The 26,949-nt window shown below is 37.6% G+C and overlaps 1 protein-coding gene across 1 annotated transcript in view; it reads left to right on the forward strand.

Moving 5' to 3' along the window:
• Positions 1–23,591, forward strand: part of PDE6D (phosphodiesterase 6D) — a 25,091-nt gene extending 1,500 nt beyond the window's left edge. The window contains exons 2-5 of the mRNA XM_072408317.1: positions 12,872–12,960; positions 13,886–14,011; positions 14,907–15,012; positions 18,052–23,591. Coding sequence (XP_072264418.1) covers positions 12,872–12,960; positions 13,886–14,011; positions 14,907–15,012; positions 18,052–18,133 — 403 coding nt within the window. The 3' untranslated portion in view covers positions 18,134–23,591. The remainder of the gene's footprint in view (positions 1–12,871; positions 12,961–13,885; positions 14,012–14,906; positions 15,013–18,051) is intronic.
• The last annotated feature ends 3,358 nt before the right edge of the window (positions 23,592–26,949 follow it).

Below are 26,949 nucleotides of genomic sequence, written 5' to 3' on the forward strand. Positions count from 1 at the left end.
TGGCATGTTGTCAGATCCTGGTATTGCTTGGCATAACTGAAGCTCACATCACTGACCTGGAACAAGCATGCAGATCTTGACTTGTGTGACTTCATTAGCCACAAACTTGTTCCAGGGCAGAGATCGGCATTGGCAGGCTCTGGGTTTCCTATAATGGCTATGTAAACCCTGATAATGAACTGCTGATATGTGTCATATAATCTGTTCACTAGAAGCATTGTGCTCAATGTGTGGACATAAATACCTGTTGATCTTGTCAGAAATTTAGAACTGTCCTGTTCACTTTGCCAGCATTCTTCTGTTATCTCAATCTGTGCTTCTAGTTCTTTCTAGAACAAGTCTTCACCCCTAGGTAATGTAGGAGGGAGAAGCGTTTCAAAAAGATAACTGGGCAGAGCGACATTGTTTGGGGGGCAAGTTCAGTTCAGAATTGGAACCACAGTTTAGGAACTGAGTGCATTTCTGATAGATCAACAGATGTTATAAAGATATACCATGGAAAAATGTGCATACACTTTAATGTCCACTGTCCAGCCTTTCACTCATTGGATTTAAGTCACGGAGGCTCGGCATTACATGTGGGCATTAGCTAGACCAGTCTGGCTAGGAACTGTTACCCATAAAGGATAACATCTAACCATAAAAGCATTTTGATATTTGTGTAACTCCTCCTAAGTGCTGGCCCACTGCTTGCAGGGTGCAGGGTTATTGAGAAAAGTACTGGACAGGGTTTTGTGATGTAGCCATGATCTGCCTTCATTTACTAGCAAGGCAAATAGGCGCCATGTAATGTATTGACCTTTAAGACTACTATGGTAGAAATGTTTTATTTGAAAATGTATTTGGTATTTCGATAAGGGGGGGAAGTAGATCCCAGAGAAGGCAAAATATAAGCAGATTAAACTTCAGCTCTAAGCTTACCATCCTGACCTTTATTTTAAATAGGTGGCAAAGAAAACATAACCTTTGCTTAGCCATGTTGTCCTTGCTATTTAGGTTTTATTGTAAATATTCTGTATCTCCTAATTTTAAATGTTACTTCTAGACCAGAACTTGGTTGGGTTAAATAGAAAACTTGGAGCCCTTTTATAGGGGTAATAGAGAATTTAAATTTAGCTTTATAACCTCACAGAATCAGTACCTAAATCTTGATGTTCATGAAAGAAAAAGCTACGTCTTACTGGTTTTAAATCAAATTAAATATCGGCTTGTATCATGTCGTCCCAAAGGATACACGTTTGTTCGAACTGATCAGATATACAGCGGTTCTTGAAATTTTCTATATATTTATGATTGTGATCTAAAACATCATCTGATTTTTCAAACAAGTCCTAAAATTAGATGATGATACATAGAATTTGATTCAGCTATTCCAGAACATTTACTGTACCCTTCTTTAACCTTCTTTGGTAGAATGACTTGTTTAGGATTGTTGTCTTGCTGTGTGACTCACTGTCTCTTGAGATTCAGTTAACCTCCCTGGCGGTATGATTATTAGTGGTACATTTGACATTTAAAAATACTTTCTTTTTTAAATTTCCCGCCAGTCCCACCTCCCAGTGCACGCCGCCTGCACGCACACACGTCACATATGCACCTGGCATCTGCATTGCATGGTCTCGCGTCTCGAATGTTCACACTCCAGGGATGGGAGGCCAGGGGAAGCAGATGCTGGGCGGGCGTCGCTGGAGGTCGCCGCAGGCTCGTGGTTTGTCCATGTGATCTTTAGCACACTGTAGACCATCGGCATTATTTTGGGGGGAAAGCTGCCATACACACTATTGCTGTTCAGTGTTCTCCTGATGGTGGATTCATAAACATCAGCTTTCAGCAATGTGAGTCTGGCCTTCAGTTGTTTAGACGTTACCCTGGGTTCCTTTGTAATCTCTTGGACTATTACACGCCTTAAAGTTGGAGTTATCTTTCGTGGTCGGCCACCTCTGGGTAGAGTAACAACGCTTTTGAATTTCCTCCATTTCTACATCTTCTGTCTGACTGTTGATTTGTGGAGTCTAAACTCTTTAGAGATGGTAACCTCTTCCAGCTTTATGAGCATCAACAACTCTGTTTTCTGAAGTCCTCAGACAACTACTTTGTTTCAGACGCAATACACATTCACAAATGTGCTGTATGTGGGAAGGCTTTGCTGTATTTTCGTACTTTAACGTAACAGGGTTTCTCACTCATTGAAAACGCTTTACTTTTAAATTATTTGGTTATCATAAGGATTCACTTATTTTTTCCACATGCCAACGTGTTATTAGATATTTTTTTTAAATATTTATTTTAGTTTATTATTGAGTGTCAGGAAGGGAGTGGCCTGTTGTTATTCCATCCTAAAGAATTCACTGTGAGTTTAGAGCTGCATTTGCCATAAAGTTTCACATGTGACAAGTTTTGACACCATCCAACTAGGGGCTGAAAGTGGAACTAACTTAAAAGAAAAAATGCACTTACCTACTTATCCTCGGGCATGCACAGAAGCAGCAGACAGGAATCCCTCTGGGATGCTTGACATAGGTATCCCAGGAGGCTCTGCACTACCAGGACAGAAGGGGTGGGGGCTTCATCCTTTTTGGGGGTTTTTTGTCTACCCTTTATGTAAAGTAAATATTTTAATGATCGGTCATCAAGTGTTCATTTAAGAGCAAACAAAAGTAGACTGTCTACTGTGACAGTTATCAGCAGAAGCATGCACTGTAACAGTTTGTGGAAACCGTTAAATCTGTTGGTCTTATTGTGCTAAACTGTAACAATGATAATTTAGGAATGATTTATTTAAGAAGGAACAGTCTATGACCCTTCTGACAAAAAAAAAAAAATGTTCCATGCCTTATTACAATTTTTTGCATAAACTCGCTTGTTTCTATTATGTCCTGGGTGCTGCCATCTTAACTTGGTCCTCTTTTAGGTTTCCAATCTTCATCCATCTTGATTGGCAAGGCTGATGTAACTCCAGCACATACTTGTAGGAGTTCATTTAGTCCATTCCATGGGTATGCCAGGATACACAACACATTTTGGCAGCACACAATGAACTGTGCATGCTGGGTGATGTTACACCACAGTATGTCCAGACTATTTCATGTCTGTCATGTTTGCTTAAGCTGCGTACACACTTGCAATTTTTGTCGTTGGAACGGATCTTTTACGATCCTTTCCAACGACAAGGGAGTGCACGATGCATGAACCGTGCTGTACATACAGCACCGTTCATGCTCTATGGAGGGGGAGAGCGACGGAGCGGCACCCTGCTGTGCGCTCTCCCCTTCACTTTCATTGCGATCGGCTGTCGTCCATCGTCCGTGGATCTGGCAGGTCGGTCGTCCGGATGATGGACGACACCGACTGTACACACGGCAGATTTTCGCCCGATAATTGGCCGATGCCGATTATCGGGCGATAAAAATCTGACGTGTGTACGTAGCTTTAGTGTGAGCCTGCGCTCATCTCTTCAGAGAATGGGGTGCCAGGAGTGAACCTGTCAGTTCTTGTGTTCTCTGGTAAATGCCCATTGAGCTGAGCAGAGGTTCCACTACAGGATGTTGGGCCCACACCTGTTCCTATTCACAGATACATGTACATCTGCCTCTATAGAACTGTCTAGTTTTCTTTTTGTGTAAAGGCCTATAATTTGGTATTTCCTATTGTGTCAGGGGACACTGCAAACCATCTTGTGACAGCACTTATGTATCATTCTGAAGGATCTGCACTACCTTTTGTAAGCTGAGTGGGCTGCAGGTACTGCCCCAAGCTACTGTGCAGCACAAACTACAACAATATTTTTATTGGTATTGCAAAACCATTCCCCCATTGGGGATGGCTTGCTGTTTCCTTGTAACGTGTTAATTAACTATTCCCTTGCAAAAGTAATCCTTCCATATGGCTAAGATAAGATGAAAAAAATGGCTGGGTATAAAAATATACACACACACACCCTAAATATCAGTGTCGGCTAGTATCGGTCACTAAGGGGAGTGATGACACCAATGCGATGCATAATTTGTATTACATTGCTGTTGGCTGCTAGGTCCAAGCACTTGCCCCCCTTTTTCACCTTCCCATACCAGAAGCTCTGGGTTTTGTCACCAGCTGCAATAGAATAAGGAACAGTGCCTTTTGCAAGGGCAATTTGCTATGAATAGGTAAGTATTTTCTAGGTAAAACATTCATTGAAATAGACGAGAGATGAGGACAAGTGGGCATTCTGCGTCTGGATGAAAATAAATTTTATGTGCATACGGAAGGGATTCTTTACAGTCCGTGTGAAATTGTAGAATAGAATCCCTCAGGAAGTAGTTTCAGCAACTACTAAAGATTGCTTTAAGCACAGAATATAACTGAGGATTAAAGCTTTAAAGTAAAGATAACAGAGACTGTTCATCCAGGGAAATCTGATTGTTTTGCCTTCCTCTTAAGCAACTAAGTATACATGGTTCTATCTGGAATATGCTAGTTTCTAGTATGTTTTCTTGATGGGCTTATGTCTTTTTTTTTTTTTTTAACCTAAGTATGTATTATGTAATTGATGTATGGACAGAATTTTTGAATTGGTATTTAAAATAGGTTTTATGTCAAAACAAATAGGCTTAGGCTGTTGGTGGTAAAATTGTGTGGGGATTTATTTATTTGGAACACACTAGTGACCATACCTGAGTATTATATCATTATCATCAAAATAGTGTTGCTGATTGTGTTCACCCTTTAGTGGTACTGCATAGGTATAACTTTTAAACAGGTATTTATTTTGTGTGTGTGTTTATGTGTGTATAGATAGATAGATGGATGGATAATATTCACAGGCTGTATACATGTGTACCAACAAATCTTAACTAAGTTGTTTACTGCAGAGTGGTCCTCCGGGTCATTGTCCCTTGGCATGTATCCATAATTCATCTCTTCCATTACACTGCATTCAGTGATGATGCAATAGTCATGTCACTTACATTCTATTCTGAAAGCTCTTTTACTGTATTTTAATTTTCCAAATAGGACTATTAAGTTATATAGCTTGATCACAAAATATCATTTCTTTAATATGCAAAATCCTATCACATCCAAAAACCTGACATAAAAGTTACTGGTTATCTTAAAGTGTTTGTTTTTTTTGCCAAAAACTGGGATGTAAACAGGATCAAAGTCTATCTTATTGCATTGTTGTTTTTTGTCCAGCTTTGTTCCTGTTTGTTGGGCTCATCATTTTTTTTTTTTTTTCAAAGAACTGTGCATCTGTTTGCATCTTGGGTGAGCCTTATATTGCAGATGATCATTTCCAGTGTCTCTACTCAAGACAACAGATGTTTGTTAGGGAGTAAGAGTCCACTTTCATTTAAAGCAGTACAGATTCTTAGAATTTCGCTTTCCAGCCTAAAGTGTGCTTTCAAATGAACTCTCATGCCCTTATTAAAGCATAACATAATCTCTGCTGCGTGTAACAGACCGTGGTATAAAAGTCTTAGTTCTGATGTACTCCGTAGTATAGGGTTTTGTAACTTGTGCAATGAAGCACATGGGTGTTGGAATTTGGAACATTAAAGCTGGAACTGCTGAATAATTACATGCTGATCTTGCCTGTCTTTCACTTCAGGATATTCTCCCTATGGTCTGGTGTTTTACTTCTAGCATCCTTCTTTAAAATCTGCTGCATTTGTTCTAAATGTTCCGGTGAAAATATTTCTTAAAGCAACATTTTAAAGGCATGGAAAGGGTTCTTAATACAAATATATATTATCCTGCATATCCAAACCTGTTATCTGAACATATCTATATGGACTTGTATTCCTGTTTTTTTCCTGTATTTGCTGTTTAGTTACAGCCTTGGTCTTATCCCTAAATTCTGAGTTTGCCTGTCCATTATTCTGGTTATAACCATTTCCATCTTTTTCCATTACTTGCCTTTCTGAGATCTGTTTTTATCTTTTGGTGCTACAACTATGGCTGAACTCCACATGAAGGTCAAGTTCTGTTGTTGAAGTAGTATGCAGCTTTTCTAAAACGGACACCTTTTTGTTGTTTGCCCAGCACTGCAGGCACTATTTAGATCTCGTACTTGGTGTAAATTTACTGCTTATCCTCTAATTTTTCAGGGAATATTTCATAACTTGAGCACTGAAGATACATATCTTACCTGCCGGCACTGGAGAACTGACTTCTTTTTTATACTTCACCTTACTGGGATCTCGCTATCCACCTCCACCTGGTTTTGTATGGATAATTGATATTTGTATGGATATGGATTATGAATCATTTTTTCCATTATGTATCCTGCCCACATAGGTTGATAAAGAAGTCTATTGAGTTCGGCCACTAATGTCCAGTGAACCTTATTGTACTATGGAAAAATAACTTGTTGGTGCAAGCTTGGTCAAATAATGGGTGGTTATTGAAAAGTGCAGGGTGACAAATCCGGCTAAAAGGGTCTGGAGAGAACACTGGGCTATAAGTGCATATCAATCAATGCAACATAAGCATTTTGCTTCTTAGTGTAAGCCAGTGTTTCTCAACATTTTTACCATGGGGGATCCCCTTTAAATACTCTTCAGGCCTTTAGGAAACCCCTGCCACGATTACTATATTCATAACCTATATTTTATTGTGGTTGAATGCCTCCTATATTGCTGGCCAGTGGGAAGAATGCCACAATGATCATTGGTGTCAGTTTAACTGACCTGAGAGGCACAAACTGCTCATTGCTTGATTAACCTTGGTTGAGAAACACAGGTGTAAGCCCTCCCCTACTGCTGGTTACATAGGAGGGTTTACATGTATCCTTGGTGGAATAAATAAATATTCTGATCTAGACAGGCCAGAATTATTTCTGGAAATCAGTTTTCATGGTATGTCGTGTGCAGATTTGCAGCTTTACACCCATTTATATAACATAATTTACGCTAGATTCTTCTAACAATGACAATTATTTATTAGAAGAGGCATCATTATTTTCTTGTAAGTAAAATTACAAAAAGTATAAAGTTTTCATACGTTCTCCATATCACTTCTTTTTGAATTGAATAGTTTTGACCAGAAAAGACACTAGAATATTTGCCTTGAGGAGAATCAAATAGACATTGGAGTATTGTTCCATAATGGCTGTCTGTGCCTTCTGGGAATTAGAGGATGTTAATTTTCCTGTGGAATGATCATGAATAGATCATGTGTGGCCCATCCTGCTTTACTTTCATGTCTTTGTATCTGCTGCCTTTACTTCTGAGTTGTTGGCACTCTGTTAGACATGAACCTGCGTCATGCAGAGACCGGGGGAAAAGGGATTACTGTGCTAAGTAACTGTTGTATGTCTCAGTCTTCTGTTTAACTGCTCCCACTGCACCAAATCTGGAAGGAGAAGACGACGACATATCATGGACAAGGCACTGCCAGCATGGCACAAAAGTAGAAGTATACCAGCTTAGAAAGAACATTTGTGTGACTATCCATGTGTTTTAGTTCTTCATGCACTAACTCTGTGTATACTGTACTGGAATTTACTGTATTTACTTGATGCAGGATCCTTTTACACATCCACTATAAGGGCATCTATTGATTAAACTGGACAACCCTCTTTACACTATTCACTTTCTAGGATCAAAAAAGCTTTAGGGTACCATAACCTTAGGTGGTAATTTATGAAACTGGGAAAAGGGGGTGGTTAATGACAAGCAATCAGATTGTTTTTCCTATTTGCAGGACTCCTTACATATCCATTCTTTGATTCAGACTGGGGGCAGTGGAGAAGAGTGCTAAGGCAGTGTGCTGTGTCCCTACCACGGGTTATGGTCTGGCTTCATTTCATATAAATAAAGTTAATTTCAATACAATGTTGATGAGTGGTAAAATGGGTTACCAGTGAAGGCAAAATATAGGCACAAATCATTGCAGTCCTTTGCAGTAATGTGTATTAATGCAGCTCCATCAGACATACTTTGCTTAAATAATAATGATAAAAAAGGCACATGCTATTTTTAAAGCATTTCTACTGCATTTTAAAAATGTATCTGTATAAAATTTGACTACCTATTGTGTATGCTACAGGTCCTGGGATTTTACTTGAGCCTTATCGGTAGGAGTATGGGACTATTGCAGTGTTCAAGAAATTTTTACAAGATCATAATGATGTGAATGTTAAAATTGCTTTTCTCTGTAAGGTCTGAGCACAAGTAAACCTAAAACATTTGTGTATCACAAAAAGCCCAATATTATAGAAAGCAAATAAACAATTTTTTGTAAAGCCCATACTTATACTTAATATATCTCCATGGCCATGTTATTGTGTAAGAATGTGAGTTTTTGTGTGTGGACACTCACATACGTGAAAAGCAACAAAAAAACTTAAGTGGTCTTATGATGAGCTCTCACTATGAGCCTAATTTATTAAAGTTCTCCAAGGCTGGAGAAGATACACTTTTATCAGTGAACCTTGGTGATCCAGCAATCCATTTGAAATAGTTTGGTGGGATGATTTAATTTTTCAATTATGTAGCCTGTTTGAAACAAAAAAAAGTTAAAGTGTGTGTTGTGTCACCTAGATGAGCCCTGATTAGCTGATAAGGCTGATTGCAGTGTTATTGTTGACAGTAAAAGTTGACCCGTCTATGGTCTTCCCTGGCTTTGTAAGAAAGTTGCATGCATGAGAGCTGCTGTTTTACACTTTCCTTTCAATGCAAAGTGCATAGCTAGTTATTTGTTCGGTTTGGTTTCTCAAAGAGTACCTCATTTTAAAACACAATTTTATATCCTTATTATTATTAATGTTCTTTGGTGATAATTCTAAAGACAAAATAGTGACTGGTGAATGAAAGAACCATGTACACACAGCACCATTCTGTTCTATGGAGAGAGAACAAGAGAGCAGCACCCTGCTTTTCTCTATTGACTAGTACAGCTGTCGTTCACTGTTGGTCATTCATGGATCTTTGAAAGATGTTGGGTGACATCTGTACACATGTTGAGCCCAACCATTTGTATCTTCAGATGTGTGTACATTCTTCTCACTAACCACCACTGTACTGTGAGCTGTGGATATTGAAAATATGAAAAGGTTCCCTAAAGACCTGAAAGGGGTTTCAAGGGTTCCTACCTGTTAAAAAGGTTGAGAAAGGCTTAAAGACTAACCTTGCCCTGTAAATGTTTTGTATAAGCACAGTGAAGTTAGCTTGTCCTTCTATTGCAGATAGTAGCTTCAATTCCTTTGGCTCTCACAGCTGTAGTTTATCCAGTGGCTTTGAACATGTGGCAAAGCTGAAGTGGAATTTATTGAGCATCTAGGAAAGTAGCATCGCTGTGGTATGTTCATGACAGGCACACATTCCTATAAAAGTTATAATGCAGGTGTACACATCTTGTTGTCATTTATGGCTGTGGGGCCAGGTTTATTTTCTGCAGAGTTTGTCTCTGCCTTAAGCATGATGGACTTTTAATACTCTCAGGAAGATCGCTAATACATGGTGTCATTATAGGATAAATGGAAGAAGACAGATAATATTCCAATAACTCGGGCAGAACCCTTGCTTGAGCCTGCCGTCAGCCACTAGGTATTAAATATTTAAAATGTGTAATCCATCAAACATGTTGGGAAAAAATCTGCTACATCTGTTTTTATTTTTATTTTTTCCTTTATGTGAGGTTTCTAGGACAGACTCCAGAGCAGATTATTCTTAAAAGGGAAAAATGATTCAAGCAATAACCATGTAGAAGGTAGCATTGCATACAGTAGATAGAGTATCACAACAGCTGTTTCATAGGAACTGAAATCTTCTGCCATCATATGAGTAAAATTTAGATTACAGCTGGTTCTAATGAAAATCAGATCTCAACTGCACTGACCCTGTATCATTTTATACTCTGTATTTGTGACTGAACCCTACACTTTAGGCCATTATTATTATTCTATTCTATTGGCACACCAATCACAATTTGACTGTATTATTTACCATGATTGGCTCAGCGGCTAGCACTCTGACCTTTGCAGCACTAAGTCACAGGTTCAAATCCCAGCAAAGACACCATCAGCAAGCAGTTTGTATGTTCTCCCCATATTTAGGTGGCTGCTGTACTTTTCTATGGAAAAGAGCTCAGCAGGGCACCACTCACTCGTCCTCGCCTTTCCATAGAACTAAAAATTGCTTTATGAACTGTGCTTGTTCATTCTCCTGTCACTGTGAATGATCACAAAAGATTTTTCACAACAGTGGAAATCTAATGTCTTTAGAGACCTTTAGGTATACCAGATGTTTGTACAGTTAGTTTGTAGCTTTTGTGCCTTATACCCAGCCTAAAGTATAGCCATATGGCTCTTTCCATTCATTTCTGTGGCTTGGTATGTACTCCTGTGAATGGCTGAAGAAGGTTTTGCTTTGCATATGTGTGTGAGATGCTGGCTGTGACTTGGGAACCTAGAGGGAGATGCATACAAAGACTGATAATGGTGACCTGAGGTCTCTGCAACCACCTGGATCACTTTTACTGAAATACTAAATCCTGCTGCTCATTAAAATGAATCAAAGGGTTTAAGGGATAAAATATGACACAGTTTAAAAATACGAAGTTTAACTTCCTCTCCTCATTGACTTCCTAATGCCATTTTTGGATAAAACCTTCCCATGTTTGTTACGTTGTTAATTTAGACCCAGTGATGTCCTCCCTGGGTCGCTGTGTTTCCCTATGCATTCATCCATGGCTGGTAGGAAGAGCCAGCTCGGTGCTGTACTGCCTGAAAACATCACAGGACTCTGCCTCAATACTCCTCTCAGTGCAATCAGCGCAAGCAAATAGTGGACTGACATTTAAGTGAAGTTATGTAAATATCTATAGGTTTCTTGATTAGTAGATTTTTACTCTTGAGGTGTAAGCTTTCTTTTACAGGTTACATTTGCATGTAGACTGTCCAAGTAATTTTCACATGGGATCCTGAGCCTCTATGATATAACTGAAATTTGGTGAATGAAAAGTTCAGGCTGGGGAGGAAAGGGCTACATGTTGCTGGATTTCCCCATTACAGGTTCTTTACGGATTTGCTGCAGCTTTGAATGCATTCTGGGAGGAATGGAGTGAATAAGTATAGGAAAGGAGCCTGTATAGCACTGATGGTGAAGCTGGAGTCCAGGCAGCTGCTGCTTCGAAATCCCTCCCTTTCTTAGTACTAATATAGCGCCTGTCAGATTATAACCTTTTACTCCTAATATAAAAGTATACAAAACTGCTGTTTTTGACACGTTGATCTAATCTGCACAATAAACTCTTCACTGTCATCCTGTCCTCCGGTTCTCCTTAGTGATGCCGGATTATTTGTATATTCTGTCTGTACATAAGTAATCTCTAAGCAGACCTCTGGGGAAGAGGAAGCTCTCCAAGGTATGGTAACCTGCTCTTGCTGGATGCATTCTCTGCCTGACACTTTCCAACATGAGTATTTCATATATACCCCACGCACAAAGTCCTCACACTGGACATTTTTCATTTTTAAGTCAATTTTTTTTTTCAACTGGAAATTCTGTTGCTACTTTGAATAATTGAATAAACTCCCTTTGCAGGAGTGTATTTGGTTTACAGTAAATATTGAAATAAAGTAGTGTTAAAAGATGTATATTGCAAGAAAAATACAACCTAATAATGGAAAAAGAATGTAGCTATTTAAAAGAAACGGCAGGTTCAACATTTTTCTTAGGAATGAATTGGTAAGTGACCATTTCTGACCTTTTAAATCACTGCCCCATCACAGTAGTCTTCTCTAAATCCAGACTACTTATCGCCAGTGCAAATAATAACTGAGCCATTCTTCCAGCATTGTAATTGTGAGAGCTGCAGCTCCCTTTTTCCAATACACCTTGCATGTCACAGAATGTCTTGTATTCAGTCTCCAGCCACGGAAAAAAGAGGTATTTAGTGAATGTGGGCCACCGTGCTCACTACCAAGATGCCAAAAATTACAAAAAAGTTACAAAACTACAGCGATGGGGACAGTGGGAGCCTTTTAGATTTCGATAGCTAAAAAGATCTATTTGGGGAGTAAATGGTTCCCTCTAAAACTGTATTGGGAGGTGTGCAGTTATTTATGTGCTCAAACAGTATATGTTCACAAAGTCCATTAAGGTTTTTGTATTATTTTATTGACTTCTGTGTAGAATAGCAACCATCTGCTGGTACATGTGCGTATGAACATGATAACTTAGAATAAAATTATTTGGCAGGTGGTCTGTGCTGCAATGTAAAGAAAGCTGATTTCATTGTCTTTTTTTACTTTTCATTTCTTATTCTAAGATGTGTTTATTGTATTAACCATGGATGGTTTTGTTCCCATTATATTTAACCACTTTTTCCCCTGTAGAAGTTGTCTCCTCCACTGTATATGTATAGTCTGGGGCTTCTAATTATAGTGACTCTCTGCCCCTAGGGGGGATGAACAGATCCTAAGCTGTTAAATCCCATTAAGAGATAACGCCTCAGCCATGCTGTTAGGCCTGCACTCCGCTCCAAACAGTTAATATTGCTGACAAGGAATACATGGTAGGGCCTATGTTTACTTACAAATGAGTGATCACCATAAGAAGCATATGTTCATAGTAGCAGCTAAATAAATCATCAGCTAAGCATTGTAATGTGCCACATTTTAACATACAAGTAAATTTCTAAAGCTTTTACCTAACTAGTTGCGTCCCAAAGTAAAGTTGTGTACAGGATACAACAGTGGTGTCTGCAAAATATTATTTTTTTTTTATTTTCACACTTTCATTGCCATAATTCATATTAAATGTGTCCAAAGTATGTCTAAATATCACAGCAAAACAAGTTTTGTTTATATTGAAAGCCAGTGTCTAGTTTGAAAACTGTAATGTTTGTTTAATATTGAGAAAAGAGAACATTTTTCTTAATCTGATAGAAATTCAATGATTCTTCGAGACGGTGAAACAGGGAAAACCATGTGGCAAGGAGCAGAAGATCTTTCTTTTCCAGGTGTTGAACATGAAGGTACTGTACCTCAGTAGTCCTAAAGTTTAACCACTTGCTGAAAGTAGCAAGATCATGAACTCTGTAAATTCTAGTGTGTGTGTGTTTCATTTTTGAGACTATTAGGCTATGTTCAGACTGTCCATGAGGTTGTGGTGTGGTTACTGCTTCCTCATGCCCTGAAACTGTTACCTCCCCATGGTACCAATTTCCGTCAGCTGTCAAATGTGTAGAAATTGACTCTTTAAGAGCAAGAGCTGTGGTGTGAGTAACTGCAGGATCGCATGATCCCAAAGCAGATCTGAACCTGCCCTTAAAGCGGAACTTACCTTTAATCCCTCTCCCCCCCCCCCCCTTGCAGATCCCTCAATCTTGCTGGTCCTTCCCACAATCCAGTCTGCGTTGTCCTGGAATTTCTCTTCACCCCAGGACAGAGGAAGCGCTAGGCGCCACCATCTTCTTTCTTCTCTTCTGTCTTCTTTCTTCATCACCCGAACTCGCACTGCGCAGGTGCAAGATCGGGCGACGAGGCCAATGTGAAGGGAGAAAAAAAGAGAGCTGATCTCGTTGTGCATGTGTGAGATCGGCATCTCTTTCCTCTTGATGGAAAAATGCCCCTTCTACATATGCCAGAGATCAGGGTATGTGCAGAAGAAGCAGCCAGAGCCTCCTGGGATGAGTGACATAGGTATCCTGGGAGGCTCTGCGCTCCCATAAATAGGCGGTGCTGCACCATTTTATTTATTTTTTTTTTAAAAAATGGGTGTTTCACTTAAAAAAACATTTTTACTTTATATATAAGGGTTGTCTACCCATCTGTCTCACTAGTTTTGCAGATGTATACTAAACCAGGTTTTACAGTGATGGTACCCCCCTTTGGATTTTTTTTTGTTGATGCACCTCTGTCTTATTATATTATATTTCATTATATATTTTTTTCCTTTAGCCCGTGTTCCCAAGAAAATATTAAAGTGTAAATCTGTGTCCAGAGAGATAAATTTTGCATCTGAAGAAGAAATGGAGAATTTCAGATTAGAACAGAAAGTTTACTTCAAAGGACAGTGTTTAGAAGGTAGGACTCCAATAAATGAAATTCATTCTGCTCTGAATTTTTTTTTTTTATTGATTTAGTAAGGACTCACACCAAGCCTTAAATAAACTTTCAGTTCAGATCATCTACACTGCATGTAGGTGTGGGACAAGTTTTTCTACTCTTTAGCTGTAGCTACTGTGTTAAGAAAACCAACAGTAAGACTGCACCTGGAATATATTTATCCAGTTTCAACTGAACTTTAAGTTGAGCTTTAAAACTCAATTCCTTAAAGCTTCAAAAAAGTTTTTTTTTATTCTTTTAAAATTAATTTTAGTTTATATGATGGTTGACAAAGCAAAGGGCTGGAAATACCAAACCTTGTGGGTGTTTTCTGAGTTTGTTTAGCTTTCTTGTTGATTTGCATTCGCAATGCAGGAGAATACAGAAACCATTTTTATCGACTTAAAACAAGGTGGATGCTTTTGTAAGTCTTCATGTGTGTACGGTTCAATGCTTGCATTATAAATGTTAACACAATATTGGGCAAATGTTCCTCACTATATAATCATGTTAGTGATTAACATTGCATGTCGTGCCCAAACGGTTTATACCGTTTTCAATTTTACTCTGCCCATTCAATTTACACAGAATTCACCCACAAAGGAGGTTTTTGGAAAACTTTTGCACATATATGAGGCCTAGCAGTTAACATAAACACATATGAGATTGGATGATAGATGGAAAGACCCGAGTGCTTTTAATAAACTGATTTAGGAGATAAAAACAGGCCCCATATTTTTTTAATCTCTATCGTTTGGTACACAGCATGACCAGAAGATTTTGATTTTTGTTCCTTTCAATTTTTGTAAACAAGACTTATTTAATTATTTCACCATTTTTGTATTTCATATTCTTCTTTTTTTCTGCTCTGCAGAATGGTCTTTTGAGTTTGGTTTTGTGATGCCCAATTCTGTGAACACGTGGCAGTCCATGATAGAAGCCGCTCCAGAGTCTCAGATGATGCCCGCTAATGTTTTAACGTGAGTACAGTATTGGGATGTTTTGAAGTATATTAGTTTTACACTATTTGGTAGTTTATCATTAGTTCTGTAGATAATGAAAAGCAAATGCCAACAGAACAGTGTGGTATCCAATGGTAATATATCCAAATGGAGATAACTTTATCTGTGTAGTAAAGGCTGTAAAAAAAACACATCAGTCCTGTTGCCATTACAAAAGAAATTTTTGTTTTGCATGTTATGTGCTTGTTCCAGTAGTTTAAGGAAGGTTACACATATATATAAACTTGTAGACCTATTCTCAGGTCACTGCAGTGAATGAAGACGTAGCAAAATAAACCAGCTTGAGATTGCATTGCTTTAAATCAGTCTTTGCAGACTTGAAGTAAGCATTGTGACGTACTTTAGTCTGCAATGACACTGTTTGGAACAAAATATCATGTGAATCAACACAGAAGCTTTTTATTTATAAACACACCTACACACTGCATACAGACATGAGAAAAACAAAGTACACCTCTGTTCAGTCCTAAAGTTTCATGAATCAAAATGTATTGCAAAAAAAATAATCTGTTCCTTAGCAGTTTCTAAAATTATTTTAATTCAACCTCAGGTGTAAAGCAACATGCAACAGATGTCATCAAGTCCTTATTTATCTTCCAAAAATTATGTAAAAATGGAAAAGCTGTGTGTGAAATACTTAAGTGTACCTCATGAATCAGTAGCTTATAGAACCACCTTTAGCAAATATAACTTGAAATAATTGTTTTCTATATGATTTTTATTAGTCTTCAAATCTTTGTGGGGATTTTTTTTGGCTACTCTTTTTAACATTGTTTTAGTTAATTGAGGTTTGGAGGCGTTTGTGTATGCTCAGCTCTGTAAGGTTCTGTCATGGCATTTAGATCAGGATGGGGTCTGGACTTTGACTTGGCCATTGCAATATAAAAAGAGAGAAAAGAAGGGGGTTTCTTTGGCATTTAAACACTGAGGTTTAGGTGTAATATACTTGTGTTTCAGGTTGGACACCATGTAGGTTGACCACTAACTAAACAAAATTCATCTGGGCCATATTATTAGGCGAGGAGTAGCTATTACAATTAGGAAGAATACAATAATGATAATTTCAAGCACAGTAAAACCAAGCGTATAACAACACCATCTCTGTCCCAATGTAGAACACCAACAACAGCCATCTCTGTCCCATTGCGTTTCGCCAAAAAGGCTTCATTAGGGGAAGGTAGAGATTTATACTGATATATGCAAAACCATAACAAAACAAAACAAAAAAGATTAAACATTTTTACAAGGTATAGATATTGCATGCAAGTGTTTATACTCAATAGTAGTAGGTAATTCTTAAAACAATATCCAATATGTTTGTAGAACGTCATATGGTACTCTCTGGTTTTCAATATTGGCCATTGCAATGCCTATTTTGCCGCTTTAGCTGTTGAAAAGATGGTTTCACATTTTACTCCTCAGGGCTTTGGTATACAGAGTGGTTCATAGTTAACTCAATGACTGCAAGGAACACAGGTCCAGTTGCTGCAAAACATGCCCTAATCATGACTCCTCTACGCCTGACACTATGAGGTGTTACATATTTATCACTTATAAAAAATGAGCTGATATGCTGTGTTTGGTTTATGCCTAATATGGCTTTGTGTATTCTTGTCAGACCTCTGCACTTTGGTCTCGTCTATCCAAAGAACATTGTTCCAGAAGTCTTCTGGTTTGTTCAGATGCAACTTTGCAAACCCAAACCATGCTGCCACGTTCTTTTTAGAGAATGGAGTCTCTCTCGTAGCAACCCTTTCAGTCAAATTACACTTGGTCAGTCATTTTCTAAGTGAACTGCCATGAACATTAACATTTAACATTCTAACTGAGGCCTGTAGAGTCTGAGATGCTTTTATGTGCAAGTTCTCTGAGTTTTGTGCAGTCTAATCTTTGAGTGAATTTGTTGGGTCATCCACTGTTGAGAAGGTTAGCAACTGTTTTGAATGTATTCCATTTTAGGATAAACTTGATTATTATATTTATTTGGAAGGTGTTAGGAAATGGCTTTACAACCCTTCCCAGATTGATGAGCAGTAACAATTGCTTCTCTAGGATCATTGCTGATGTTTCTCTTTCCTGGCATTGTGTTATCTTCTGCTATAATAGAGGTGGTCACACCTGCTGATTATCAATTATTGGGTGCGTTTGTTTAGCACCACCTGGTTGCTACCTACCTTCCTAATCCTATAGAAGTAGTAGGGGTGTACTTGAGTTTTTCCCACACTGCTTCACATTTTTATTTTGTCTTTGTTTATTAATGATATGCAAAACCTTAGAACAGAAAGCGGGCATACTTTCTTTTCTCTTGACTGTATATGTGATGTGCTAAAAAAATACCTGGCATGTATGTTTTTTGGACATATTGATGGCCCATTTAAAACAAATGGGCAGTACACCACAGCACCAGTCAACCCAAAAATGTACCCAGAAATGTGAATGGCCCCTGGTATATAGGGATAGTCGGCATAAACATATGTAGGATATGCTATCAAGTTCCTGTGCTTTGCATGTTTGTATCTATGTAAAAATCCAGGTGAAAGACTTCAGCACACTGCAAAATGTATTCATTTTCAGGTTACAGAGTATGAAAGTTAACAACAACCTTTTTGAGCAAGTTATAAATGGGAAAAGTCTCAGGTAAAGAGAAAAAGGCAGTCATCTAAACTCTTTTCTTGTTAGCTGAAGATTCCATCTTGAATAAATTAGAATAGGTCATAATCGTGGGTTAACACTTCCAGTGTCCCTAGGATATATTTTCCAAAAAAAAAAAATGTTTTCAAAAGTACTATGATGTGCCTACCCCGATGATGCTTCTGATTTCACTTGTTCTACCCTCATAACACTACAATTAGAGGCAAGTACACACATATTAGAAACATGTTTTTTTTCTTTCACTTTAAAAATATTTTGTGTGTGAATCTATTGTATGTTACATTTGTGGCATTTAAAAATTGCTACTACATCTAACAGTGTTTTTCTTTGTGTTTTGATTTTTAGTGGCAACGTCATCATAGAAACCAAGTTCTACGATGCTGATCTTCTTGTCAGTACATCGAGGGTTAGGCTGTTTTATGTTTGAATCTTCCCCATTTTTTCCCACTTTCTGTTTCTTTCTATTTCATACATTCTTTTATGGAAAAATAAACAGTTTGTTGGGTGCTATGGACATGACTGCATTCTGGATCAACAGCCAAATCCAAGTATACTGAAGGAGTCACCTACTGCAACATGCTGCAAATGATTCTGTTGTCATATGGAGTACTAGGCAATTGACTTTTAGATTTATCGTTTACCCCAAGTTCTTCTACTCCCAGGAGCTTCTCAGTGCTGATTTTTGAAACTTGTCATTTCAAAGTTTTCCTTGACCACTGAAAGATGAGTCTGTTTTTACAGAAATACAGCTTTGGTTGTAATCCTGAGAAGATCAGTTGTTCAGCCATGAACCTATGAGTTTTGTAGGTGTTTTTTACTCATATAGATGTTAGCATCAGGGGAGTCATACTACAATAACCATTTTACCCACATTTATCATTTCTGGGATGTCATCTTTTTTCCATATATAAATGTACTTTTCTTGTAAACATATTTGTATTTAACTATGACCAATTTAGGATATATAGGTACGTTGTTCTTCAGTAAGCCTAATGAATTTATCTAGCAACAGCCAATAACAGCATGTAAACAAACTCCTGTATACATGTGGTTTAGCTTCAGGCTCTCTAATAATGTAATATGAACATCTTAAGCCTATTAATCACCACAAATTTCAAGGTCCCCCTTACGCCAGCCCCCCCTGCTATAAGTCGTTTGCTTACCTGTCCCTTCTCAGTGTCTGGGATGATCATGATGGGTGTCAGGATAAACAGCACAATCCCCTTAGTGAATGAGAAAATTCTGTGTTCAACAGCTTCAATGGAATGCCTAGGTGCCCCAAGGGGTATAATAAACCCTGATGACTCCTTAAAGATAACCTGTTACCTGCACAAATGCTAAACTTTAATAAGATTTAGTTGAAAAAAAATATTCTCTTGCACCAAATTTCTGTACACACATACATAAACACAAACGCACGTATCAGGTATGGATACGTAAGAAGATGACGTTTGCGCCACACATATTAGGTATCATCATGCACCCCACTAATGTAAGCTTTTAAAGTGATCAACAGTTTTGGTACCACCATTTTTTACTGTTTCATGGGCATATTTGGGGCATAAAAAAAAATTTTCTTCTGCTAAAATTATAAAAATACAAATTTAGCAAAAAGCATATTTGGCTTTTATGCATTTTCTTTTTGCATAAATGTGTGGGATTAAATGTCTGGCCCTAGAGGTATTACCCTATCTGCCATACGTCTATGTTGGGTAAGCTACAAAAGAGCTACATGTCAGAGTGGATGGATATTTACCAGGCTATAGTGCTACAGCAGTGAGTGTTAGCAGACCGCAGCACTCCCATTTAAATGGATGTTCAACACTTCAAGGCTGGACCTGAAGGGTTCTGTTAAGTTACCATGTGTCTATGTAGGACAAAGCAACAAGTATAAATATCTATATTTTCACCCATTTATTCCTGTACTACTTTCCATGGGTTCAGTACTCCTAACAGATAAAAACTCTTTAGGTAAGTAAACTTAAGGTAGCAAATAACTATATTGACTATACTGGTGAAATTGTAAGACAATATTTCTCTAATGGTTTACAGATGTATTATGCAAACATAATATGGTTAAGGTTTAGAACATACAACACTTTTTTCATCAAGTTCTTGTACAGCAGAACTGGAATGGGCAGCTGCTGCCCACCCAGGCATGGAAAAGAAATTTTTGATGTAGAATTATTTTCCATTTTCTGGAGGCGTCCTAGACTGTGCTTGCTGGAGCACATTAGTCAGTTACAATACCTTGGAGCACTAATTTATGATTTCTGGAAACAGGACAATACCCAGCCTACCTAGAGGTGTTTACTTAAATGTCATGAATCTATATATTTATAAAGCATTTATATATCTGTAAAGAGTTTACAAAGATCTAACACTGTATTTACTGAAAGCTGGCACGATACAAGATTAAAAGTTGTATGGCTATTTTCACGTCTACATTTGATATATATGTGCAGTACAATATTTTATTTTCCTTGATAGATACAGCTAGTGGGTTTTATAATGTACATTACAAAATGTGCTAATTAAAATTCATTATCAACACTCCTTTAAGGAACAACCAGTAATTATCTGTAATTTATCACGTGCATTATAATCCTACAGCTGCAAAGTTTTCCTGATACATACCTCATGGAATATGTGTGGAAATCATTAAAATAATGTCCAACTTCTTCTTCCAAACCCGTTATTTGCTGATTTTATTTTTATACAAACTACTATCCTAATGGTTTGGCATAAAGCAAAACCAAAGTATTTTATTTTAATGCAAGCAAGCAAATTGAAAATTATGCATGCATACAAACTTGCAAAATTCTTGAGATTTAAATATTTAATATTCTCTATATGCCATCTTGCCTAGGCTTTTTATCAGCATTAGTGGGAAGTGATGAAAGTTGGTACCATCTAAGAGACATGTTGTCATTCTGTCATAGGAAGTTATCTGTAGTTGAGGTGGACATAATGAGACGCAAAATGGGTTTAAGGGTTTTGGATCCTCCTCAGCAAAAGGCGGCCAAGTCAGTTCTGCATTGCGGCCTACTGTTTGCTATGTCTGGCACTAATCTGTAGGAGGTATTTGTTTATTTGTAATTGGCCCATTCTATCACCACCTAATCCTCCCTCCTGTTTTTTTTTAAATGACCACTTGTAACTTGTTTTAGAAGAGAGATTTGAATACGCCGCTTGGGTGGTAAAGCCAACAAGCTCCATTTTTGTTAGGAATCGTTTGATGTGGTTGGATGCTGACCACATAGAAAAGCAAATCTTGGTACTTAATGGTAAATTCTCAATGCATTTTCCAACAATATTTTTTTCCTTTCTAATGTTAATAGGAAATTCCCTGAACTCTGTACATTAGTTTTCAGATAGCTAATTTTAACTACTCAGATATATTGTACAATACTGTAGCTAAATAACTGTACACTGTGTAGGTTCTGAATTATAATTACATTTTTGTGTTTTGGTAATTTAAGAGGGAGAATAAAGTTAAGGTGTCTTCAAAGTATATTTTCACCGACCTTTTTGCATTATTCACAGATGTCGTCTAGCAAACATTGACACAACATGGCTTCATATATGTACGATGGGGATGTATACTGGGATTTAACACCATGGGATATAGTGCTGTCTTAAATTACCTGGATTCATATATAGAAACTGGACTAAAGTAAGCACTGCTGTTTTCTATTTTCTACAGACATTAACCCCACTATCTACAATGTTTTGTTTGTATATGGAGGGGATGTTTCCAGTGAGTTCCTGCTGATCAATGAAAGTCTTGAAGTGTTCTAAAACAGGGAAGACCTGTAATTTAAAACTTGAGGGCCCCTAATAGTGATCTCTAAAGATCTCTCCACAAACTGAGCACAGGGAGTCCAATGCTTCCCTCTTTGTTCTGGCTCTTGCTGCTCCATCCAGTGCCGCCATCTTTTTTTTCTTGTGTTCTTCCTCACTTTCTTCGTCAACTTATCAGGTCATGTGTCTTCCTTCAAAAAAAAAAAAAAAAGGTCCAATCTCAATGCACATGCATAAACTCAAGTACTTCTTTTTTTTTTTTAATACAATACAGGAAACCCCTTGATTCCTGACCTCAGGCATGCACAGATAGAGCAGCCCACAGCCTTCTGGAATATGTGATTTTAAGTATCCCAGGTTAAAAAACAAAAAAAAAAGTATTGAAAATGCAACAAAGTAACAAAACTATTTTTTCTTTATTTAAAAGAAATAGCCACCCTTTATATAATGTTAAAAATCTGATGATAGGTCCGCCACACACTGCCGCAATGCATATTATGCCAAAATTCAGATTTTTTTTTTTTTTTTTATGTGAAAATGTCAAAATTTTCATGCATTCCATTTCTGTCTGACTCCATTAAGGGCATGTTCCCTTTTATCCAGTCCCTGTGACACCCCTACAAGAAATAAGGAATGTAGGCACCATGGAGGCAGGAAGGCACAGAGAGCAACAAAAATAAGTATCAAAAGCAGTCCTAATCCTCTATCATTTAACTATAAACCTTTTGAGGATCTGATCGGAAGCTCTCGTGTATAAATTCCCATAATTTTTATCTTTTAGGTTCTGTACCTAAATTAGCCCGACTTTTAGAATATTCTAACACTTATCAGATGCATTGCTAAATCCTTTATATAGGTATAGCAAAGGATTTTCACAGTTACCTTGTTCATCCATTCCTTTAGTCGTATGTTTGGAGATTTGTGCATATGATTTTAAATTCCACTATAAGAGTACAGTATCCTATATTCACACTAGAAATGTATTTATATTTTATTTGTGGGTTATAAACGTGTTTCATGAGCTGTATAATACCTTTTATTTAAAAATAGTTGTCTTACAGCAGGAAGCAGGTTAAAGGGGGGGAAAGACTTTGTGAAAGTCATTTAAGGTGCTAGCCTAGCTGGATTGCATATAACTAACCTGAATAATGATGGGTTACCCATACAAACAGCCAACTAGCATTTTTAAAAGTAGAGAGTGGCCTCCAATCTTTTGAACAGCAGGTGCTTACTGTACGGCTGAATTCACATTCCTCACCCCCTTAACCCTTGCTGTCACAAATGACAAGTTCATGTGACCCCAGCTTGTCCTAGCCTCTAAATCGGTGTTTCTCAAACTTTTCACATGAAATATCATTCAGGTCTTCAGAAATCCCTGTTATACTTTCTATATGCACAAGTCTCATTGTCACACATTAGTGTGGTGGTCATGAGGAAGAACGTCATCTTTAAAGATAGCCAAAAAGATCTTTAATGATAATTAAACCGACCTGAGAGGCAAAAATTGCTCATTGTTTACAGAACCCCTAGCAACCTTTGGAGGAACCCTGACTAAGAAACACTGTTCTTCCTGAACAACACATGTGAATTCAGATTAAGATGTAATTACTGCTTGGAAATAGCACTTTAAAGAGGACTCCAAAGACCTTTGCTTGGCATAAATGAAAAAATGTTTTTTTCTTGTAGTCATCTACTTTTTGGATTTTTTGTGTATTAGAAGAACTCATCCAGTATAGTAATAATTGGGCCCTATTTGTTGTGCCTGGCTGAGCCTGGCCAAACAGAGTGGCACACATGTACCAATAACACAGGGCAGGGACAGCTTGTGTGTACCTACTCATAACATCTTTGTGCAATAAAGTTTTTCTTTTTTATTTTGGGACTAAAGTAGCAGCTGTTGGTTTTTTTTAATCTGAAGCAATTCTGTCTTTTAGAAGTAAACCAAAAAATATAAACTGAATTTACTGTGTTTTATAGATAGTGATTTTTATTCAGAAAATCCTAAATATGCTCTTGGCGAAAGGATCCATGTAACAATGGCTGTATGATGTAGGTTAAATAAAAAACTTTGTTTACATGTATTTCTGCTTTGTGTATTAAACATTTACTAGTTAGTAAAACATTTACTTTGTATAAGTAGTCTTCCTAAATGCTGTAGAACCCTAGTATTCAACCCAGTGTGCTGTATTTGGGACCTAAGAGCAGAACCCAAAAGTGTTGTTTGGTGCTGAAAAATTATTGTGGTACATATACTAATGCTGGGAGTTTTTTTGTTGTTGAGTCCACTAACACCATATCTGGGGGTTATTGAGGGTGCAAACTATGCTACATGAGGTATACAGTGGCTTCAGAAAGTATTCAGACCCCCTTCACTTTTTTCAATTTTGTTAGGTTGCAGCCTAATGCTACAATTGTTTACATTTTTTCTCATTTATTTACTTTCAGTACATCCCTAATGACAAAGTAAAAACAGAATTTTAGACAATTTTGTAAATGTATTAAAAAATCTGAAATATCACATTTACATTGTGATGTATGTTTTCTAAGACCCTTTACTTAGTATTTAGTTGAAGCAGCCTTGGCAGCAATTACAGGCTCAGGTCTTTTTGTGTATGATACAACAAGCTTTGCACATCTGTATTGGGGGATGTTCTGCCATTCTTCTTTGCAAATCCTCTCAAGCTCAGTCAGGTTGTATGGTGGACAGCCATTTTCGGGTCTCTCAAGAGATGTTGGTTAGGGTTCAAGTCAGGGCTCTGGCTGGGCCACACTATAAAACCCCAACAATTGCAACAATTCTGTCTCTGAGCTCTGCAGCCAGTTCATTTTAACCTCATGGTGTTTGCTCTGTTACATATTGTTAGCTTCAGCTATAAGTATAGGGAGGTGTGTTACAAATCATGCCCGATCAATTTAATTTACCACAAGCAGACTCCAATCAAGAAATGGGAGGCACTCAAGCTACATTTCAAGTGTTGTTGCAAAAGGTTTGAATACTTTTGTAAAATTGATATTTCAGTTTTTTTGTTTTAATACATTTACAAATCTTTCTAAAATTCTGTTTTCACTTTGTCATTATGGGGTACTGAATGTAGATTAATGTGAAAAAAAGAATTTAAACAATTGTAGCATCAGGCTGCTGCATAACAAATTTGTAAAATGGTAAAGGGGGTTTGAATACTTTCTGAAGCCACTGTAACTGGTCAGGACAAGATGGAAGATGGATAGATGAATTTTAAAAGATTAAATTTTTATGTCCTGCCATGTGTATGAGAAAACTTGTGCAACTGGAAAATGGACAACAATAAAAACGCTAAACAAGGTTCTTGAATTCCCTTATTTAACTTGATTATAAGCATTTTTCATTCTGTCTGTGTTGTTTTTTGACAGTTCCCCTTAATTCTGTCTAGTGAAGAATTTGTCCTAGGGACAGTAAGTGAGGAAAATGTGAATGGAGCCATGGACAGCAGTAAAACTGTCAGGGTTTTATTCTTTCCCTACTCCAAAAAATAAATAAAAAGACTATTTTAGAACATCATTAGTTAGATTTTATATTAGACAGATATTACGATTTTTTTTCTTTTCTCATTCAAAAACAAAACACAATCTTGGCTGGAATTGGCTTCCATCCTAATTTGACATTATATTTAGGACCTGCACTTGTACTTCATATACAGTTAGGTCCATAAATATTTGGACAGAGACAGCTTTTTTCTAATTTTGGTTCTGTACATTACCACAATTAATTTTAAATGGAACAACTCAGATGCAGTTGAACTGCAGACTTTCAGCTTTTATTCAGTGGGTTGAAAACAGATTACATAAAAATTTCATTTTAGGGGCTCAAAAGTAATTAGACAATTGACACAAAGTCTATTTCATAGGCTGGTGTGGACAATTCCTTCATTATCAATTAAGCAGATAAAAGGCCTGGAGTTGATTTGAGGGGGGGGTGCCTGTATGTGGAAGACTTTGCTGTGAACAGACTAAGGAGTCGGAGAAGCTCTCCATGCAGGTGAAACAAGCCATCCTTAAGCTGCAAAAACAGAAAAAACCCATCCGAGAAATTGTTACAATATTAGGAGTGGCAAAATCTACAGTTTGTTACATCATAAGAAAGAAAAAAAGCACTGGTGAACTCAGCAACGGCAAAAGACCTGGACGTGCACGAAAGACAACAGTGGTGGATGATCGCAGAATGATTTCCATGGTGAAGTGAAACTCCTTCACAACAGCCAACCAAGTGAACAACACTCTCCAGGAGGTAGGCGTATTGATATCCAAGTCTACCATAAAGAGAAGACTGCATGAAAGTAAATACAGAGGATGTACTGCAAGGGGCAAACCACTCATAAGCCTCAAGAATAGAAAGGCTAGATTGGACTTTGCTCAAAAACATTTAAAAAAGCCAGCACAGTTCTGGAAAAACATTCTTTGGACAGATGAAACCAAGATAAACCTTTACCAGAATGATGGCAGGAAAAAAGTATGGAGAAGGTGTGGAACAGCTCCTGATCCAAAGCATACCACATCATCTGTAAAACATGGCGGAGGCAGTGTGATGGCTTGGGCGTGCATGGCTGCCATGGCACTGGGACACTAGTGTTTATCCATGATGTGACACAGGACAGAAGCAGCCAAATGAATTCTGAGGTGTTCAGAGACATACTGTCTGCTCAAATCCAGCTAAATGCAATCAAATTGATTGGAAGGCATTTCATAATATAGATGGACAATGACCTAAAACATATAGCCAAAGCAACCCAGGCCTTTATTAACTCCCCTAGCAGTCTCATTCTGGCCCTATTTCCATGCAAAAAGTGGTACAATTTTTTGCAAGGAAATCTATTTTACATTGTAGGCCTTAATTTCTTAGGCATAACTCACGGTTAATACATTTAATAATGATCTTTAAAAAAAACAACACTTGGAATCTATGTGCACTGTTGCACTGTAACTTTTCAGATTTTCCTACTGCTCTGCGTCATAATATTTTATTAGAGACACAGTGGTTACCTGAAAGGCAATCAGACAGAGATTTAAAGTGCCAGTTCGATTATCCCAATATCTGCCTATATGTGGTAACCACATGTTTCCCCAGGCTCAACAGCATGCAGCTTTTGGTGTTTGGAAGCAAAATGGACTAATGTCCCATCTGGAGGATCATACCAAAATCTCTTTACCTGAACTGCGGATTAAGTATGATATACCACAATGGGCAGTTCACCTGCTGTATTACAATCAACTCCATGTCCTATCTCAGTTCACTAGTACTTAACTATGCAGAAACATTTCGGCCCAATGGTTTCGATAAAATTCTATCACTATCTGCTCCAAATATTTCAAATATATACCCTTATCTGTTACCTGCCTTTACAAGTCTGTTATTGGTTTCTAATGTGAAAATGTGGCAAAAAGATTTTCCAGACCAGGATATAG

The sequence above is a fragment of the Pyxicephalus adspersus genome, chromosome 4 (genome assembly GCF_032062135.1).
Source record: "Pyxicephalus adspersus chromosome 4, UCB_Pads_2.0, whole genome shotgun sequence".
Classification (NCBI taxonomy): domain Eukaryota; kingdom Metazoa; phylum Chordata; class Amphibia; order Anura; family Pyxicephalidae; genus Pyxicephalus; species Pyxicephalus adspersus.